This window comes from Tursiops truncatus, chromosome 16 (genome assembly GCF_011762595.2).
Source record: "Tursiops truncatus isolate mTurTru1 chromosome 16, mTurTru1.mat.Y, whole genome shotgun sequence".
In the NCBI taxonomy this organism is placed as follows: Eukaryota; Metazoa; Chordata; class Mammalia; order Artiodactyla; family Delphinidae; genus Tursiops; species Tursiops truncatus.
In genome coordinates, this window is record NC_047049.1 from 82,871,079 (window position 1) to 82,891,308 (window position 20,230).

The following is a 20,230-nucleotide window of genomic DNA, read 5'->3' on the forward strand; positions in this document are numbered from 1 at the left end:
GCAACGGTGGCCTTGCTGGCGCTAAGGGGCCGTGGCGACTCAAAGGTGGCTGCCAGTGGCTTCGGGCCAGCTGCTGTCGGGCAGGAGGGCCGGCCCGGTCTGCGGCTAGGCTGCGCCTAGCGCCTCGTGGGCGGGCAGGTGGGATGCCCAAGGGACCGCGGGCCCCGGGCCCTGAAGCCTCCGGGGCCACGTCCGTCCCTGTGAGCGACGTGCGGGATCTGGGGCGGGGCGCCAAGCGCCGAATGGGTTTGCTGGGTCACGCCCGCTCTGGGCTGGGAGGTCGCCAAGCTCTCCGCCACCGCCCGATGCCCGAGATCTCCGTTCCCCCTGCATGGTCGGGCGACGGGGCCCTGCCAGGGCGGGCGGGCCCGCTGGACTGGCGGTAAGGCTCAAGCGCCTGCTAAGCTGCGCCTCAAGAGGCAGACCGCGACCCCACCAACGTCTACTGCCAAACCAGCCTAGACGGGCCCGATCTCGTCTCGATCTCCGAAGCTTAAGCAGGGTCGGGCCTGGTTAGTACTTGGATGGGAGACCGCCTGGGAAGACCGGGTGCTGTAGGCCCTCCCGCTCCGTCTTCTCCTTTACTCGCCCGCGGCGGTGGCCGCCGGCCCCGCCCGCGCCGGCCCCCGCTGCAGGCCCCACCTCCTCAGGCCCCTCCCACCACAGCGCGCGACGGAGGGGGCGCTCCCCGCCGGCCCGGCCTGCCTGGCGGCCAAAAGGCGGCCCTGGAAGGCAGCCGCACCCCCAGACGCTCCCGGGGCGGCTGGCCCGGACCCAGACTCCGCTGCGGGCCCGGTTGCCGTCCGTGCGGCCCGCGAGCCCCTCGACCTGCACCTGGCCGCCCCCACTGGAGCCCAGCCCCGGCGCCGCCACCTGTCTGCCGGGGGGTGTCTCTCCACAGATCCATCCGGGAAAAGCCCCCCCTCTGCCGTTTTGCCGCGGCCGGGGGCGGGAGCGGGATCGAGGGCCCAGGCCGCTTGCGCGGGCCTGCCGGCCACCTGGGGCGGGGTCCTGAGCTCGGACGGTGGCGTGGGGGCAAGGGTGGCGTTGATGGGTCTAAGGGGCCGTGCCAACTCAATGGTGGCTCCCAGTGGCTTCGGGCCAGCTGCTGTCGGGCAGGAGGGCCGGTCCGGTCTGCGTCTGGGCTGCGCCTAGCACAGCGTGGGCGGGCAGGTGGGATGCCCAAGGGACCGCGGGCCCCGGGCCCTGAAGCCTCCGGGGCCACGTCCCTGTGAGCGACGTGCGGGACCTGGGACGGGGCGCCAAGCGCCGAAAAGTTTGCTGGGTCCCGCCCGCCCTGGGCTGGGTGGTCGCCAACACCTACACCAGCCCCCGGTACCCGAGACCTCCGTTCCCCTTCCTAGGCGGGCGGCGGGGCCCTGCCTGGGCGGGCGGGCCGCTGGGCTGGCGGTAAGGCCCAAGCGCCTGCTAAGCTGCGCCTCAAGAGGCAGCTCGCGACTCCACTGATGCGTACGGCCAAACCGCCCTAGACGGGTCCTATTTCGTTTCGATCTAGAAAACTAAGCACGGTCGGGCCTGTTTAGTACATGGATGGGAGACTTCCTGGATGGGAGACCTCCTGGGAATACCGGGTGCTGTAGGCTTTTTGCCTCCCGCTCCGCTTTCTCCTTTAGTCGTCCGCGGCGGCGGCCGCAGGCTGCAACCCAGCCGGGAACCGCTCCAGGCGCCACCTCCTCAGGCCCCTCCCACCACAATACGCGTCGGAGGAGGCGCTCCCAGCCTACCTGGCTAGCCGGGTCTGTCACATCACTGTCTCCAGGCCAAAAGTCTCTTAATGTTCCTCAAACACCAGGCACTTACGTTCTCCCCGATGAGAACCTCTTCCCTGCTTGCCTTCAGGCTTGGCGCCCAGCACACACTCAGCCTGGCTGACTCATGCGGAGCTGGCTCAGGACTCAACCGCCCCCCCCACCGCCCCTGCTGGGTCAGGTGCTTCCACACACCCCAGGCTCTCCTCCCTGTAGCGGCTTTCCCACTGCATACAATGACCCTGTCCTGCTCTGGAGAATGACTCTCTAGCAGGCAGGGTCTATAGTTTGTGAACCTTTTTTTTTACATTGTGCTTAAAATACACATATCAAAATTTACCATTTTGACCTTTTTAAGTGTATAGTTCAGCGGTGTTAAGTACACTGATAATGTGGTACAACCATCTCCAGTGTCCATTTCTAAGACTTATTCATCAATCCAAATTGACATCCTGTACCCATTACACGGTAACACCCCATCTCCCCTCCCCCAGCCCCCATAACCTCTCTTCTGCATTCTCTATCTAGGAACTGGCCTGTTCTAAGTGGGATCATACATTATTTGCCCTGTTGTCTCTGGCCTATTTCATGTAGCATAATGTTTTCAAGGTTCTTCCTTATTGTAGCCTGTGTCAGAATTTCCTTCCTGTTTAAGGAGTAATGCATTCCATTGCATGGATCGTATAGCTTGTGAATCTTTACACTCCCAGGCTTGACCCAGCCCTTGGCAAGTGTTTCTTGGATGAACAAATAAATGTGTGGTCCATCCCTGAGAGGCGGACATATGCCCGAGTTAGCTGAAGACATTCAAGTGATTGCCCAGGAAAAGACACCAGTTACCAATGGAAACTTTCAATGCAAACATAAATATAAGTAAAACATCAACATAAATAAAAATAAAAATTTTAATTTTCACAGAAGAGAATAATCAACATTTTCCCCCTGAGTGTCATCAGGAGCTTAAAAGAACTCCTGTTATTGAAATCCAATCTCAAATTGAAGTCTCTGAGATTTTTCTTTCAATGCCTGGGCTCAAGTCCACCCTGCAGAGGAGAACTCAGCAGGAGATGATCCCTCCTCCACCCGCAGCATCTACCCTAGTCTCCCCTCTCCCATCCCGCATGCTCCCTCCCCTTGTACAGCCTTGTCCATCCCAGCCCTCAGAGCTGGCAAGGCTGCCACTGACACGCCCCCAATCACTTCACAAGCTCTTCTTCTTACAGTCCTCCTTTTCTCTCATGGTTGGATAGTATTCTATTGTATAAATATACCACAATTTCTTTGTTAATTTATTTGTTGATAGTCATTTAATTTATTTCCATATCATGGCTGTTGTGAGTAATGCTGCCATCAACATGGGAGTGCAAGTGTCTCTTCAGTAACCAGTTTCCATTTCCTGTGGGTTTATACCCAGGAGTGGGACTGCTGCATCACATGGTGGTTCTACTTTTCATTTTTGAGGAACTTCCATACTGTTCTCCACAGTGCGGCACCAGTTGACAATCCCACAAACAGTTCACAAAGTTTCCCTTTTCTCCATATTCTCATTAACGTTTGTTATTTTTGTCTTCTTGATGATCAACATTCTAATAGATGTGAGGTGAGACCACATCATGGTTTCGATTTGCATTTCCCTGATGATTAGTGATGTTGAGCACCTGTTCATGTCCCTGTTGGTAACTTGTATGTCTTCTTTGAAAAACTGTCTGTTTAGTTCCTCTGCTCATTTTTAAATCAGATTGTTTTATGAGCCTTATGAGTTCTTTATATGTTTTATATATTAACCCCTATTCTGATATATAGTTTGCAAAATGTTTCCCCCATCCTGTAGGTTGCCTTTTCACTTTGTTGATTGTTTCTTTTACTGTGCAGAAGCTTTTAAGTTTGATGTAGTCCCATCTGTTGATTAGGTTGTTGCTGTTTGTGCTTTTGATGTCACATCCAAAATATCATTGACAAGGCCAATATTGAGGACAGGCTTCGCTACGTTTTCTTCTAGGAGTTTTATGGTTTCAGATCTTAGGTTTAATTGTTTGATCCATTTTGAGTTAATTTTCTGAGTTGTGTAAGATAGTAGTCCAGTTTCATTTTTCTTCATGTGGTTCTCCAGTTTTCCCAAAACCATTGTTGAAGAGACTGTCCTGTCCCCACTGGAAGTTTCTGCCTTCATTATTAGATTTTAGCTGTATGTATATGCAGGGGTTTAATTCTGGACTTTCCACTCTGTTCCATTAGTCTATGGGTCTATTTTTATGCCAGTATTATTAGCAAATTAATTACTATAGCTTTGTAGTATAGTTTGAAATTAGAAACCATCATGCTTACGGTGTTGCTTTTCTTTCTCTATTACTTTGGCCATGTGGGATTTTTTTTTTGTCATTTCATCCAAATTTTAGGATTGTTTTTTCTATTTCTATAAAAATGCCCCTGGATCACCCATACCGGGAGCATGTGGCAGGTGCGGCAGCCAGCAACACGTCCCTCTTCTGCTGGGAAGTGACCTGGGAGTCCTGTGCACCCTGTCTCCACCCCTGTTGCACTGTGTGAACCCAAAGGTAAACTAAACTCTCAAACCCCTCCAAAACAAATTGCCACTGGAATTTTCATAAGGTTTGATTTGACGTTTTCACAAAATTAACTCTTTCAAATAATGAACACAGGATGTCTTTCCATTTATTTGTGTCTTCTTTGATTTCTTTCCATAAAGTCTTGTAATTTGGGTCGTACAGATCTTTCACTTTCATGGTTAAATTTATTCCTAGGTATTCTGTTGTGTTTGATGCTATTGTGAATCTTTCTGTGAGTTTTCTTTAATTCTTTTTCAGATGTTTCATTGTTAGTTTATAGAAAAGCAAGTGATTTCTGTGCATTGATTTTATATCCAGCAAATTTATGGAATTCATTGATTACATCCAACAGATTTTTAGTTGAGTTGGAATTTTTAATATATAAGATCATAGCATCAGCCAAATAGCAAAAATTTACTTGTTCTTTTCCAATTTATATGTCTTTTATTTCTTTGTCTTGGCTGATTTCTGTAGTTAGGACTTCCAGAATTATGCTGAATAAGAGTAGAGAGAGTCAGCACCCTTATCTTGTTCCTGATCTTAGAGGAAAAGCTTTCAATTTTTCTCCACCAAGTATGATGTTAGCTCTGTGTTTGTTGTATATGTCCTAAATATGTTGAGGTGTGTTCTTTCTATCCCCAGTCGGTTGAGGGTTTTTATCATGAAGCGATGTTGTATTTTATTAAAAGCTTTTACTGCGTCTGTTGAAATGATCATATAATCTTTATCTTTCACTTTTTTTTTTTTTTTTTTTTTTTTGCAGTACACGGGCCTCTCCCGTTGCGGAGCACAGGCTCCCGACGCGCAGTCTCAGCGGCCATGGCTCATGGGCCTAGCCACTCCACGGCATGTGGGATCTTCCCGGACCGGGGCATGAACCCGTGTCCCCTGCATCGGCAGGCGGACTCTCAACCACTGCGCCACCAGGTAAGTCCATGTCTTTCACTTTATTAATGTGGGGTATCACATTTTGATTTGCATACATCAAACACTCCTTGCATCCCAGGGATAAATCCCACTTGGTTATGATCCTTTTCATGTGTTCTTGGATTTGGTTTGCGAATATTTTGTTGAGAGTTTTTATCTACGTTTATCAGGGATATTGGTCTATAGTTGTTTTCTTTTAAATTAATTAATTAATTTGGTTGTGCCAGGTCTTAGCTGTGGCTTGCTGGCTACTTAGTTGTGGCATGTGAACTCTTTAGTTGTGGCATGCAAACTCTTTAGTTGCGGCATGCATGTGGGATCTAGTTCCCTGACCAGGGATCCCGAACCTGGGCCCCCTGCATTGGAAGTATGGAGTCTTAACCACTGTGCCACAAGGGAAGTCCCTATAGTTTTCTTTTCTCGTGCTGTCCTTATCTGGCTTTGGTATCAGAGCAATGTTTGCATCATAGCAAAAGTTTGGACATGTTTCCTCCTCTTCAAATTCTGGAAGACTTTAAGAAGGATTGGTGTTAATTTTTCCTTAGACATTTGATAGAATTCACCAGTGAAGCCATCTGGTCCTGAGGTTTTCTGTGTTGAGAGGTTTTAGATTACTGATTCAATCACCTTCCTCATTATTTGTCTGTCAGACTTGCTATTTTTTTTTCCTGGTTCAGTCAGTCTTGGTAGGTTGTATGATTCTAGGTAATTACCCATTTCTTTTAGGTCATTTTTTGTTGGCATAAAGATTTTCATAGTAGTTTCTTATGATCTTATGTATTTCTGGATTAACAGTTTAATGTCTCCTCTTTCATTTCTAACTTTGTCTTTTCTCTTTCTTCTTAATGTAGCTAAAGCTTTCTCAATTTTGTTTATTTTTTATAAAAGATCCCTCCTATTGTTTTCTGCTCTCTATTTTCATTGTTTCCACTCTGGGCTTTATTTCCTTTCTTCTGCTAAATTTGGGTTTACTTTGTTCTACTTTTTCTAGTTCCTTGAGGTGTAAAGTTAGGTTGTGTATTTTCTTTTATTTATTTATTTTTAATAAATTTATTTTATTTATTTATTTATTTTTGGCTGCATTGGGTATTCATTGCTGCGTTCAGGCTTTCTGTAGTGGCGGCGAGTGGGGGGCTACTCTTCGTTGCGATGTGCGGGCTTCTCATTGCGGTGGCTTCTCTTGTTGCAGAGCACGGGCTCTAGGCATGTGGACTTCAGTAGTTGTGGCACATGAGCTCAGTAGCTGTGGCTCGCAGGCTCTAGAGTGGAGCACAGGCTCAGTAGTTGTGGCACACGGGCTTAGTTTCTCTGCAGCATGTGGGAATCTTCCCAGACCAGGGATCGAACCAGTGTTCCCTGCATTGGCAGGCAGATTCTTAACCACTGTGCCACCAGGGAAGCCCCAGGTTGTGTACTTTAGGCTTTTCTAATGTTCATCTATGAATATTTCTCTATAAACCTCCCTCTGTGGACTGCTAGGGGTGTTGGTAAGTTGTGTTCCTCTTTTCATTTGTTTTGAGACTTTCTTTGATTTCTTCTTTGACCCATTGATTTTTTTCATGAATGTTTTGTTTAGTTTCCTTTATTTGTGGATTTTCCAGCTTTCCTCCTTGTTGTTGATTCTAGTTTAAATTATTGTGGTTCGAAAGGATACCTGGTATGATTTCAATCTTCCTAAACTTGCTAAGAGTTGTTTTATGTCCTATCGTATAATCAATCCTTAGAAATGTGCAGTGTGCACTTAAGAAGAATGTATATTCTGCTGCTGTTGGATGGAATGTCCTATAGGTGCCTGGTAGATCCACTTGGTCTAATGTATGGTTTAAGTTCATCATTTCTTGCTGATTTTTGGTCTGGATGATCTATCAATTGTTGAAAGTGGGATGCTGAAATACCCTACTTTTAATCTTTCTATGTCTCCCTTCATATCTGTTAGTATTTACTTAATGTATTTAGGTGTTCCAGCGTTGGGTGTGTATGTGTTTATTATTATATCTTTTTGATGGATTGAGTACTTTATCATTTTACTTTTTTAAATAAATTTATTTATTTTTGGCTTCATTAGGTCTTAGTTGCTGTGCTCAGGCTTTCTTTTCAGTTGCAGTGAGCAGGGGCTACTCTTCGTTGCGGTGCGCAGGTCTCTCATTAAGGTGGCTTCTCTTGTTGCAGATCACAGGCTCTAGATGTGCGGGCTTCAGTAGTTGTGGCACATGGGCTCAGTAGTTGTGCCTCGTGGGCTCTAGAGCGAAGGCTCAGTAGTTGTGGCACACGGGCTTAGTTGACCTACTGCATGTGGGATCTTCCCAGACCAGGGCTCGAACCCACGTCCCCTGCATTGGCAGGTGGATTCTGAACCACTGGGCCACCAGGGAAGCCCACTTTATCATTTTATAATCGCCTTCTTTGTCGCTTGTTAGTATTTTTGGCTTAAAGTCTATTTTGTCAGATATAAGTGTAGTTTTTCCCATTTTGTATTGGTATTCAGGTGCATGGAATATAATTTTCTGTCCTTTCACTTTGATTCTATGTTTGTCCTTAAATCTGAAATGGGTCTTTCTTACAGTTGGGTGTCATTATTTTAAATTCATTCAGCCACTCTGGGACTTTTAATGGTGAAATCAATCCAGTTACATTTAGAGTAATTATTGATATGTAGGGATTTACTAATGCCAATTTATGAGTTGCTGTCTTGTTGTTTTGTATTTGCATAGTTTCTTTCCCTGTCTTTCTCAGCCTACTTCATAAATTGCTTAATTTCCCTGGTGGTATGCTCTGTTTCCCCTTTCTTTGCCTTTTGTGGATCTACTCTAGTTTTTTGCTTTGTGGATATTTTGTGAATTATATAAAACATCTAATAGATAAAATAGTCCATTTTAACCGAGAATTGCCAAAGCAATCCTAAGGAAAAAGAACAAAGCTGGAGGCATAAACTGCCCAGACTTCAGACTATACTACAAAGCTACATTAATCAAAATGGCATGGCATTGGCACAAAAACAGACATATAGATCAATGGAACAGAATAGAGAGCCCAGAAATAAATCCACACTCCTACAGTCAATTAATCTATGACAAAGGAGACAAGAATGTAAAATGGAGAAAAGACAATCTCTTCAGAAAGTGGAGTTGGGAAAGCTGGACAGCCACATGCAAATCAATGAAGTTAGAACACTCCCTCACACCATACACGTAAATAAGCTCAAAATGGCTTAAAGAAAAAAAAATGGCTTAAAGACTTAAGTATAAGTCATGATACCATAAAACTCTTAGAAGGGAACATAGGCAAAACATTCTCTGATATAAATTGTAGCAATGTTTTCTTAGGGCAGCCTACCAAGGCAATAGAAATAAAAGCAAAAATAAACAAATGGGCAATCAAACTTAAAAGCTTTTTCACACCAAAGGAAACCATTAACAAAAAGAAAAGACAATATACGGACTGGGAGAAAACGTTTGCAAATGATGCAACCGACAAGGGATTAATTTCCAAAATATACAAATAGCTCCTACAGTTCAATAACAAAAAACAAATAACCCAATTGAAAAATGGGCAGAAGACATAACTAGACAATTCTCCAAAGGAGACGTACATACGGCCAATAGGCACACGAAAATATGCTCAACATAGAATAACTTATAATGGAAAAGAATCTGAAAAAGAGTATCTATTTATAGGTTTGTAATGTTGTCAGCTACTTTTTTTGGCCATGCCATGTGGCTTGTGGAATCTTAGTTCCTTGACTAAGGATGAAACCCGGGACCACGGCAGTGAAAGCACCGAGTCCTAACCACTGGACTGCCAGGCAATTCCCTCAGCTACTATTTCTTTAAAGAAACTATCTGCCCCCTTCTTCCTCTCTTCTTCTGGAATCCCAGTTAGTTGGATATTCACCTTTCTGAAGGAAACCAATGGCTCTCTCAGGCTTTCTTCACTCTTAGGAAATCTTAGTTCCGCTCCTCTTCTAACTGTATTCTTCCTACGGTTGTATCCTCCAGGTCACCCATTCTTCCACCTGGTCTGCCTCGCCGCACATGCTGTCCATTGCATTCTTCATCTCATTCATTCATGGAGTCTTTCAGTCCACAATATTTTTATAATTTCAAAATCTTTGGTAAGGAAATCCTTCTTTTCCTTACATTTATATTTATTACCGGGTTTACTGAATTGCCTTTTTGAGTTTTCTTGTAGCTTGTTGAATTTCTTCGTAATAGGTATTTTGAATTCTTTATCAGTTAGATCATAATATTCCATGCCTTTGTGTTCAGTTGCTGGAGAATTTTCTCTTTGCGATAACATATTTCCCTGGGTTTTCGTAGTGTTTAAATATATGCAACTGTGCTATCACCTTTGAAGTAGCAGACACCCTTCTTAGGTAAGGATTTATGTTTACTTTGGTCCTTATAATGGACCAAGTGGGCTATTAGAAACATTTATTTTGTATTCCAGAAGGCGGCACTGTAAGTCAAGTTTGCGGATTCTCCCTTGCCCACTGATTGCAGCCTGTTTTCTGAGCAAGCTCCCCGTCTCCTGGATGCATCTCTACGGAGGCACTAGGTGTGCACACACAAGCTGGCATCAGAGTCGGGGGAGGCGTGGGGTTAGCAGTGAGGCTTTGGGGACATCTGCAGCCTGGGTGGGAGACTCTGGTGTGGGGTAATCCAAGCCTAGTGGGGAGATCCTATGCTGACTTCTGAAGCAGACAACAGGAACCTACTCCTAAAATGTTCTAACATCCCTATCTGCTTCCTTTCCTTGCTCTTTCCACCGCCCAGTCATGGAGGTGCCTCCTCGAAGACCCGGGTGCTGCACCCGGGTGCTCTAGGATTTTTACCTCCCGCTTCACATTCTCCTTTAGTCGTCTGCGTCGGTGGCCACAGGCTCCGCCACGACCGGGCACCGCTGCAGACCACATCTCCACAGTCCCCTCACACCACAGCGTGCCGGAGTGGGCGCTCCCCGCCAGCCTGGCCGGCCAGGCGGCCAGAAGGCGTCCCTGGAAGGCAGCGGCACACCAGACGCTCCGTTGGTCCCCTGACGCGAAACAGACATGGCCGCGGACCCAGTTGCCGTCCATGTGTTAGACCTGCGCGGTCTCCTAGGAGTTTCGACTCGCCCAGGAAACAACAAGAGTCGGAAGTCGATGCAAAACGCAAGAGGTTTATTGAAGGCTGGTGCACCGGGGTTCCTTGGTCCTCACGCAGGAGGTCGAAGAAGGAACCCTTTTGGGCGCGAATATGTCAGTTTTATAGGTTCCCACTTCTCCGTATGTAAATTATAGATTTGGTTGTGTTCTCCTGCTGATTGGTCCCGGCTTAGGCTCGGACCAGAGAGGGAACTTGTCCCCAGCTGCCTGATTGGTCTTTGACAGACACCTTTTTTACATTTTGTTATCTCCCTCCTTCTCCCCAGCTGCCTGATTGGTCTTTGACAGACACCTTTTTTACATTTTGTTATCTCCCTCCTTCTCGGAAGGGGGCCGGACATCCTGGAAATTCACCCATTGTCTAAGCAGCCCCTATTGTCTGGAGAGTTCTTAATCATTAGCTGGAACAATGTCCCTCGAGTCCCACATTCCCCCCTTTTTCTTGTGACTATTGATTCCAATCATGGAATCTCAACCTTCTGTTCGTAAACTTTGGTACTGTTGTCTTAACATTAGAACTTGTACAGTACTGATACGTTCTCTAATAAATGCTATCAAGCGATTTAGAACACATGGTCCAAAAGTTAAAATCAACAATAAAACAATAAGAGGTCCCAACAGAGTAGAGATTAAGGTGGTAAACCAGGGGGACTTATCAAACCATGATTGAAACCATCCTTTTTCGTTCTCTCTCTCCCTTTGCCTTTTATCTAAGTGTTCCCTTAGTTTATCCATGGTTTTGGTAATGGTTCCTGAATGATCAATATAAAAGCAACATTCTTCTTTTACAGCGGCGCATAATCCCCCTTCCTTAAGAAACAGCAAATCTAGGCTGCAACACCATTTCTGAAAGTGAGGTGAGTGATTCCTTTAGTTGAGGTGTGGAACTTTCTAATGCTCGAAGGTCGATGTCTACAGCCTGTCTTAAACTTGCATAATACTGGGGTTGTTGTATGAGGGCTGTGGTTCCTGTTCCTATCCCGGGAGATATTCCTAGTCAGTCAGTAAAGGCAGTAAAACCAAAATTATAAGTCTTAGGTTCGTAGAAGCTTGAGTTTGAGCGGGTTGTCGGTTCTTTGGGCCCGCCATCCTGATGATGCCGTCGCTGGTGCAGCCTTCACATGTGAAGCATGGATCCAGGCAGCGATGCCGTCCACTTTTATGGCCGTTGGGGTGGTGAGGAGGACGGTGTATGGTCCTTTCCATCGAGGTTCCAACATCTGGGTTCGATGCCGACGGACGTATACGGAGTCTCCGACTTGGAAAGGATGAGTTTCTCCCGGTGTTCCCGGTTGGTAGGCCTTGGCGAGTTGGGACCATATTTCTTTCTGGACCAATTGGAGTCCCAGTAGCCTAGCATATAAGTCAGTGTTATTTTGACAATCAGGTTTTATTTCTTTTCCTAAAGTGAGGAGGGGAGGCGGGGCACCATATAATATTTCAAAAGGAGTAAGATGGTATCGGGAAGGTGTATTTCTAACCCGGAATAGGGCCAAAGGAAGGAGCACCGTCCAATCGGTACCGCCAGTCTCCAAGGACAATTTAGTTAGGGTCTCTTTTAGAGTCCTATTCATTCTTTCTACCTGACCTAAACTTTGGGGTCTATAGGCACAATGTAATTTCCAATCACTCCCCAAATATCTGGCCACATCCTGACTTACCTGGGCGACGAAGGCTGGACCATTATCAGACCCTATTACCTTTGATGCTCCAAATCGAGGAAAAATTTCTTCTAAAATCTTCTTGGCTACTACAGCAGCTGTTTCTTTCTTTGTTGGGAAAGCCTCTATCCATCCTGAAAAAGTGTCTACAAAAACTAAAAGGTATTTATTACCATACCTTCCAGGACGCACTTCAGTAAAGTCCACTTCCCAGTAAGTTCCTGGGCGGTCCCCCCTGAGTCTCTTTCCAGTTTCAAGTTTCCCTTTGTGAGCATTTACCTGTTGACATGGGACGCATTCCTGCACAATTTGTTCAGCTATTTTGTCATTCCAGGGGTTTTGTACCCGGCTTTTTGTAACAAGGCTACCATCTTTTTAGTCCCCAAATGTGTCCATCTGTGCATCTGTTGTAACATGGATTCTGCTTGCTGAGGGGACAAAGTTCCTTTTGTTGTGGCCGGGATGATTTCTTCATCGCGGCCTGGTTTTTCAGGAACTTTATGTGACAGTCCTAAAATGACTTCTCCCGATGCTATTTCTCGGGCCACTTGGTCAGCCATATTATTTCCCCTAATTATTGGGGTATTTCCTTTTTGATGTCCAGGGCAGTGGATGATACTGACTTTAGTAGGAAGCATGAGTGCAGTCAACAAAGCCACGATTTCGTCTTTGTTTTTAATTTCTTTGCCACCTGAAGTTAGTAGCCCTCTCTGTTGGTAAATGGCACCGTGGATATGAGCGGTAGCAAACGCATATCTACTGTCTGTGTAGATGTTTACTTTTTTATTCTCTGCCATCTCTAATGCCCTCGTCAGGGCAATTAATTCAGCTCGTTGGGCTGAGGTCCCTTGTGGTAGCGCCGCTGCCCATATGACTTGATTTCCGTCTACCACGGCTGCCCCAGTTCGACGCTTACCTTCCTCCAGGAAACTGCTCCCATCCGTGAACCAGGTGAAATCAGCATCAGGGAGGGGCAGGTCCATCAGATCTGGCCTACTGCCGTGTGCTGCGGCTAGTACTTCCTGACAATCATGTATGATGGTGGAGCCTTCCAAGTCAGGATCAGGTAGCAAGGTGGCTGGATTGAGTCCTGTGGCTGGAGCAAACTTGATGCGATCTGAGTTTAGCAACAGGGTTTGGTAATGGGTCATCCTGGCATTAGTTAGCCACCTATCCGGTGGTTGACGGACTACATTTTCCAGGGCATGAGGAGCTGTTATCGTTAGATTTTGTCCTAAAGTTAGTTTGTCAGCATCTTTGACTAGAACGGCCACTGCAGCGATTATCTTTAAACAGGTGGGCCATCCTGATGCCACAGGGTCCAATTTTTTTGACAAATAAGCAACTGGGCGATTCCAGGGACCCAATTTCTGAGTCAATACTCCTTTTGCAATGCCTTTATTTTCGGCCACATATAAATGAAAAGGTTTGGTTACATCTGGCAGTCCTAGGGCTGGAGCTGAAAGTAAAGCTCGTTTGATTTGGTCAAAAGCCCGTTGTTCCTTATCGCCCCAAATGAAAGGAGTGCTGTTTTTGGTTAGGGGGTACAATGGGGCTGCCAGCCCAGCAAACCCTGGAATCCATAGTCTACAGAATCCGGCCGTCCCCAAAAATTCTCTAACCTGCCTGGCGTTTTTGGGAGCCGGAATTTGGGCCACCGTATCCTTTCTGCTCTCCGTGAGCCATCTTTGCCCCCCTTTTAATAGATACCCCAGGTAACTGACCTGTTGTTGGCATATTTGTGCTTTCTTGGCTGAGGCTCTATATCCCAGGGTTCCAAGTTCCGTTAACAGTTTTTCAGTACCCTTGATACAATCTTCTTGGGTCTCAGCAGCTAATAAAATATCATCAACGTATTGGAGTAATGTTACCTGGGGATTTGATTCTCTATATAATGCCAAATCCTGATGGAGGGCTTCATCAAAGATGGTCGGGGAGTTCTTAAATCCCTGAGGTAGCCGTGTCCATGTCAGCTGACCAGACATTCCCGATGTTGGATCTTTCCATTCGAAGGCAAAGTAGGGTTGGCTCAGGGGAGAGAGTCTTAAACAGAAAAAAACATCTTTAAGGTCCAAAACAGTATACCACGTATGTTGAGGTGGAAGAGTGCTCAGGAGGTTGTAAGGGTTTGGAACTGTGGGGTGGAGGTCTGCCACCCGTTTGTTTACCTCTCGTAGATCCTGCACCGGCCGATAATCATTTGTTCCTGGTTTCTTTACCGGCAGGAGAGGGGTGTTCCATGCTGATTGACATCTTATTAAGATGCCCAAGTCTAGTAGCCTCTGTATATGGGGACGGATACCGTCTTTGGCTTCTCTACTCATGGGGTATTGACGGACTGTTATTGGGGTGGCAGTTGCCTTGAGTTCCACTAGCACCGGGGGCCGATTTTTGGCCATCCCCATTCCGGCAGTTTCTGCCCAGGCTTGAGGGAACCGAGTTACCCAATCAGTAACATTAACTCGTGAGGATGAAGGCTGCTCGTATAATTTATATTCATCTTCTAATTTCATAGTCAATATTTGAAGTAACCTTCCCTTATTATCAGTTATGGTGGGACCTTCTGGCTGAAAGTGGATTTGAGCCCCTACTTTGGAGAGTAAATCTCTTCCCAGCAAAGGATAGGGGCATTCCGGAATAATCAAAAATGAATGGGTTACTCGTCCAATCCCAAGATCTACTGTCCTTCGTGTGGTCCATGAATATTGTTTATTCCCAGTGGCTCCTTGTACCCATGACCTTTTAGCTGAGATAGGACCTTTTGAGTGGAGAAGGACGGAGTGCTGGGCTCCGGTATCTACCAAAAATTGAACAGGTTCCCCCTCCACTTTAAGAGTTACCTGGGGCTCGGGGAGAGGGTTCGAGCCCTGACTTTCCTAGTCTTCTTTCAATGTTAAGATTTTGTTTTTGGTTGGCCTTCCTCCATTCTTTTTCTTAGGGCATTCTCTCGCCCAATGTCCTTTTTCTTTACAGTAGGCACATTGGTCCTTGTCTAATGGCTGCCTTCTGTCTGCCGTTCGCCCTTCCTGCCTACTTCTATCCCCTATATTTCTTCCTCCAACCACAGTGGCCAGTATCTTACTTAAATTCCTCTCCTGTCTCTTATCCCGTCTTATTTCACGGGCTTCCTGCTCTTTCTGCTTTCTTTCTTCCTTCTCTTCCTCTGTTTCTCTTTTGTTTTATACTTTATCTGCCTCTTTTACTAACTCCTGAAGCGAAAATCCCTGCAAGCCATCTAGCCTTTGTAATTTCTTCTTAATATCAGGGGCCGCTTGATCTATGAAAGCCATTGCTATAGTAGCCCTATGTCCCTCCGAAGTTGGATCATAAGGGGTAAAGCGTCTAAAGGCTTCCATTAAACGTTCCAGGAACACAGTTAGCGATTCATGGGGCCCCTGAGTTACTTCCCTTACCTTAGCCAAATTAGTGGGCCGTCTGGCCGCTCCATGGAGACCCGCCACCAGAGCCTGGCGATACATTTTCAGGTGCTCCCTACCTTCCGGGGCATTGAAATCCCAGTTTGGCCTGACGAGTGGGAAACCAGCATCAATCTCGTTAGGCAGCTGGGTAGGTTGCCCATTGGCGCCTAATACATTTTTTCTGGCTTCCAAAAGAACCCGTTGCCTCTCCTCAGTCGTTAGGAGAGTCTGGAGCAGCTGCTGACAATCATCCCATGTGGGCTGGTGGGAGAAAACAAGAGATTCTATTAAAGCGGTAAGGGCCTGTGGATTTTCGGAAAAAGTTGGGTTATGCATTTTCCAATTATAAAGATCTGCAGAGGAAAAGGGCCAATATTGGAGAGGTCTATTCCCTTGGCCATCGGGGGGGCCATATTCTCTAAGAGGTAGGGCAATGGAGTCCGGGGAGATAGCCCTCCGGCTCCTAGTGCCCACTGAGGGACCCCTTTCTTCTTCCATCATGGATGGTTCCCTTGGTGCCGAGGGCAGTGGAGCTGGGGGTCCTCTAGGTGGTAGGGGATTCGGGGCCGGAGGATAAGGGGGTGGGGAATCCAAAAGAAGCAAATCGGACTGCGGGTCAGGATAAATCGCCTTCGGTAGATCCGGGGCGTCGGGTAGCTTCTCCGTGTTGGGGTTTTTCTTTAAGGCTAATATCTCCGACGCTGCTGATGTATGCGCGGACGTACCTGTTGAGGAAACAAAGGGCCGGAACCACGGAGGTGGGGAGAGAATTAAATCTTCCCAGACCAAGACATATGGTACTTGGTCTGGATGTCCGTGGGGATCTATATTAAATATCTTAGACTTCAGCAGCTTAATCTTGTCTAATAAAAAGGATCCTTCGGGGGGCCATCCTATCTGAAATGTTGGCCATTCAGAGGCACACAAAGTCTGCCACTTTCCTTTCTTTACCTCTACCGAAAACTTATGGGCTCTGGCCCGAACTTCGGTCCAATAGCTTAGGGTAACGGAAAGAGGAGTCGTCATAGTTTGTCCCATTGTCGTCCGTCAGAGAAGAAGAATAGACCACAATACAGAAACAGTTAAAACTCCACGAAACACATATACGTATGGGCCACCGCGAGCTCGCTTCAAAACCGAAACTTCTTCAGATGGCAGTTACCACCAAGGGAACTGCCGAAACCGAGTGAAGGGGAGACAGAGTTTGCCTCTCCTTCCAGATGAGCCACCAGGGCGTCCCCTAGGGCTCATGGACGCCGGCTATTAGCACGTCTGCCTAGCCAGAGGTCCGATACAGATTCCATAATAAGCCGATTCTTACGGCTTTCCTCCGATAATGGCCCACAAAGAACAAGGGACAAACAGACAATCAAGCTCGAGCTTACCTGGTACCTCCAACTCCCGATGTCCTTGTGGTCCGGGGCGAGTGGATGTTCTTGTGGTCCGGGGCGAGTGGAATCCCGGACGAGCCCCCAAATGTTAGACCTGCGCGGTCTCCTAGGAGTTTCGACTCGCCCAGGAAACAACAAGAGTCGGAAGTCGATGCAAAACGCAAGAGGTTTATTGAAGGCCGGTGCACCGGGGTTCCTTGGTCCTCACGCAGGAGGTCGAAGAAGGAACCCTTTTGGGCGCGAATATGTCAGTTTTATAGGTTCCCACTTCCCCGTATGTAAATTATAGATTTGGTTGTGTTCTCCTGCTGATTGGTCCCGGCTTAGGCTCGGACCAGAGAGGGAACTTGTCCCCAGCTGCCTGATTGGTCTTTGACAGACACCTTTTTTACATTTTGTTATCTCCCTCCTTCTCCCCAGCTGCCTGATTGGTCTTTGACAGACACCTTTTTTACATTTTGTTATCTCCCTCCTTCTCGGAAGGGGGCCGGACATCCTGGAAATTCACCCATTGTCTAAGCAGCCCCTATTCTCTGGAGAGTTCTTAATCATTAGCTGGAACGATGTCCCTCGAGTCCCACACATGCGGCCCGTGAGGCCCTCGACCTGCACCTGGCGGCCCCCACTGGAGCCCAGCCCCGGCGCCGCCACCTGTCTTCCGGGGTGTCTCTCCACAGCTCCATCCGGAAAAAGCAGCCCCTCCGCCGTTTCGCCGCGGCCGTGGGCGGGAGCGGGATCGAGGGCCCAGGCCGCTTCCCCGGGCCTGCCGGCCACCTGGGGCGGGGTCCTGATCTCGGACGGTGGCGTCGGGGCAAAGGTGACGTTGCTGTGTCTAAGGGGCCGTGCCAACTCAATGGTGGCTCCCAGTGGCTTCGGGCCAGCTGCTGTCGGACAGGAGGGCCGGGCCGGTCTGCCTCTGGGCTACGCCCAGCGCAGCGTGGGAGGGCAGGTGGGATGCCCGAGGGACCGCGGGCCCCGGGGCCTGAAGCCTCCGGGGCTACGTCCCTGTGAGCGGTCTGTGGGATCTGGGGCGGGGAACGAAGCGCCGAAAAGCTGGCTGTGTCCCACCCGCCCTGGGCTGGGAGGTCGCCAACTCCTCCGCCACCCCCCGGTCCCCGAGACCTCCGTTCCCCTGCCTAGGCGGGCGGCGGGGCCCTGCCGGGGCGGGCGGGCCCCTGGGCCGGTGGTAAGGCCCAAGCGCCTGCTAAGCTGCGCCTCAAGAGGCAGCCCGCGACCCCCCCAGTGTCTATGGCCAAACCACCCTAGACGGGCCCGATCTCGGAAGCTAAGCAGGGTTGGGCCTGGTTAGTAGTTGGATGGGAGACGTCGCGGACAGGAGAGCTCCTGGGAACGCCAGGTGCTGTAGGCTTTTTGCCTCCCGCTACACACCTTCTCCTTTTGTCGACCGCGGCGGTCGTGGCAGTGGCGTCGGCCGTCTCCGCCCCCGCCGGGTACCGCTGCAGGCCCCACCTCCTCAGGCCCCTCCCACCACAGCAAGCGTCTGATGGGGCACGCCCCACCTGCCTGAGCGGCCAGGCGGCCAGAAGGCGTCCCTGGAAGGCAGCGGCACACCAGACGCTCCGGGGGCGGCCTGACGCCACCCAGACATGGCCGCGGACCCGGGTGCCGTCCGTTCGGCCCGCGAGCCCCGCGAGCTGCACCTGGCCGCAGCCACTGGAGCCCAGCCCCGGCGCCGCTACCTGTCTTCCGGGGTGTCTCTCCACAGCTCCATCCGGAAAAAGCACCCCCTCCACCGTTTCGCCGCGGCCGTGGGTGGGAGCGGGATCGAGGGCCCAGGCCGCTTCCCCGGGCCTGCCGGCCACTTGGAGCGGGGTCCTGAGCTCGGACGGTGGCGTCGGGGCAAGAGTGACGTTGCTGTGTCTAAGGGGCCGTGCCAACTCAATGGTGGCTCCCAGTGGCTTCGGGCCAGCTGCTGTCGGACAGGAGGGCCGGGCCGGTCTGCCTCTGGGCTACGCGTACCACAGCGTGGGCGGGCAGGTGGGATGCCCGAGGGACCGTGGGCCCCGGGCCCTGAAGCCTCCGGGGCTACGTTCCTGTGAGCGGCCTGTGGGATCTGGGGCGGGGCACGAAGCGCCGAAAAGCTGGCTGTGTCCCACCCGCCCTGGGCTGGGAGGTCGCCAACTCCTCCGCCACCCCCCGGTCCCCAAGACCTCCGTTCCCCTGCCTAGGCGGGCGGCGGGGCCCTGCCGGGGCGGGCGGGCCGCTGGGCCGGCGGTAAGGCCCAAGCGCCTGCTAATCTGCGCCTCAAGAGGCAGCCCGCGACCCCCCCAGTGTCTACGGCCAAACCACCCTAGACGGGCCCGATGTCGACTCGATCTCGGAAGCTAAGCAGGGTTGGGCCTGGTTAGTAGTTGGATGGGAGACGTCGCGGACAGGAGAGCTCCTGGGAACGCCAGGTGCTGTAGGCTTTTTGCCTCCCGCTACACACCTTCTCCTTTTGTCGACCGCGGGTGTCGTGGCGGTGGCGGCGGCCGTCTCCGCCCCCGCCGGGTACCGCTGCAGGCCCCACCTCCTCAGGACCCTCCCACCACAGCAAGCGTCTGATGGGGCGCTCCCCGCCTGCCTGAGCGGCCAGGCGGCCAGAAGGCGTCCCTGGAAGGCAGCGGCACACCAGACGCTCCGGGGGCGGCCTGACGCCACCCAGACATGGCCGCGGACCCGGGTGCCGTCCGTTCGGCCCGCGAGCCCTGCGAGCTGCACCTGGCCGCAGCCACTGGAGCCCAGCCCCAGCGCAGCCACCTGTCTTCCGGGATGTCTCTCCACAGCTCCATCCGGAAAAAGCACCCCCTCCGCCGTTTCGCCGCGACAGTGGGCCGCAGCGGGATCGAGGGCCCAGGCCGCTTCCCCGGGCCTGCCGGCCACTTGGGGCGGGATCCTGAGCTCGGACGGTGGCGTCGGGGCAAGAGTGGCCTTGCTGTGTCTAAGGGGCCGTGCCAACTCAATGGTGGCTCCCAGTGGCTTCGGGCCAGCTGCTGTCGGACAGGAGGGCCGGGCCGGTCTGCCTCTGGGCTACGCCTACCACAGCGTGGGCGGGCAGGTGGGATGCCCGAGGGACCGCGGGCCCCGGGCCCTGAAGCCTCCGGGGCTACGTCTCTGTGAGCGGCCTGTGGGATCTGGGGCGGGGCACGAAGCGCCGAAAAGCTGGCTGTGTCCCACCCGCCATGAGCTGGGAGGTCGCCAACTCCTCCGCCACCCCCCGGTCCCCGAGACCTCCGTTCCCCTGCCTAGGTGGGCGGCGGGGCCCTGCCGGGGCGGGCGGGCCGCTGGGCCGGCGGTAAGGCCCAAGCGCCTGCTAAGCTGCGCCTCAAGAGGCAGCCCGCGACCCCCCCAGT

The 20,230-nt window shown here is 50.3% G+C and overlaps 1 protein-coding gene, 1 long non-coding RNA gene and 1 pseudogene across 2 annotated transcripts in view; 1 reads left to right on the forward strand and 2 right to left on the reverse strand.

Annotated features, from left to right (window-relative positions):
- Positions 1–1,949, reverse strand: part of LOC141276707 (uncharacterized) — a 60,407-nt gene extending 58,458 nt beyond the window's left edge. The window contains exon 1 of the long non-coding RNA XR_012326686.1: positions 1,746–1,949. This is a non-coding gene — a long non-coding RNA (uncharacterized lncRNA). The remainder of the gene's footprint in view (positions 1–1,745) is intronic.
- Positions 441–561, forward strand: LOC117308590 (5S ribosomal RNA; annotated as a pseudogene).
- Positions 1,950–14,940: 12,991 nt separating the features above from the next.
- On the reverse strand, positions 14,941–17,874 carry LOC141276708 (uncharacterized). The gene has a single exon (XM_073793682.1). It carries the CDS (start codon positions 16,522–16,524, stop codon positions 15,247–15,249), a length of 1,278 nt encoding a protein of 425 aa, XP_073649783.1. The 5' UTR covers positions 16,525–17,874; the 3' UTR covers positions 14,941–15,246.
- Between the last annotated feature and the right edge of the window lie 2,356 nt (positions 17,875–20,230).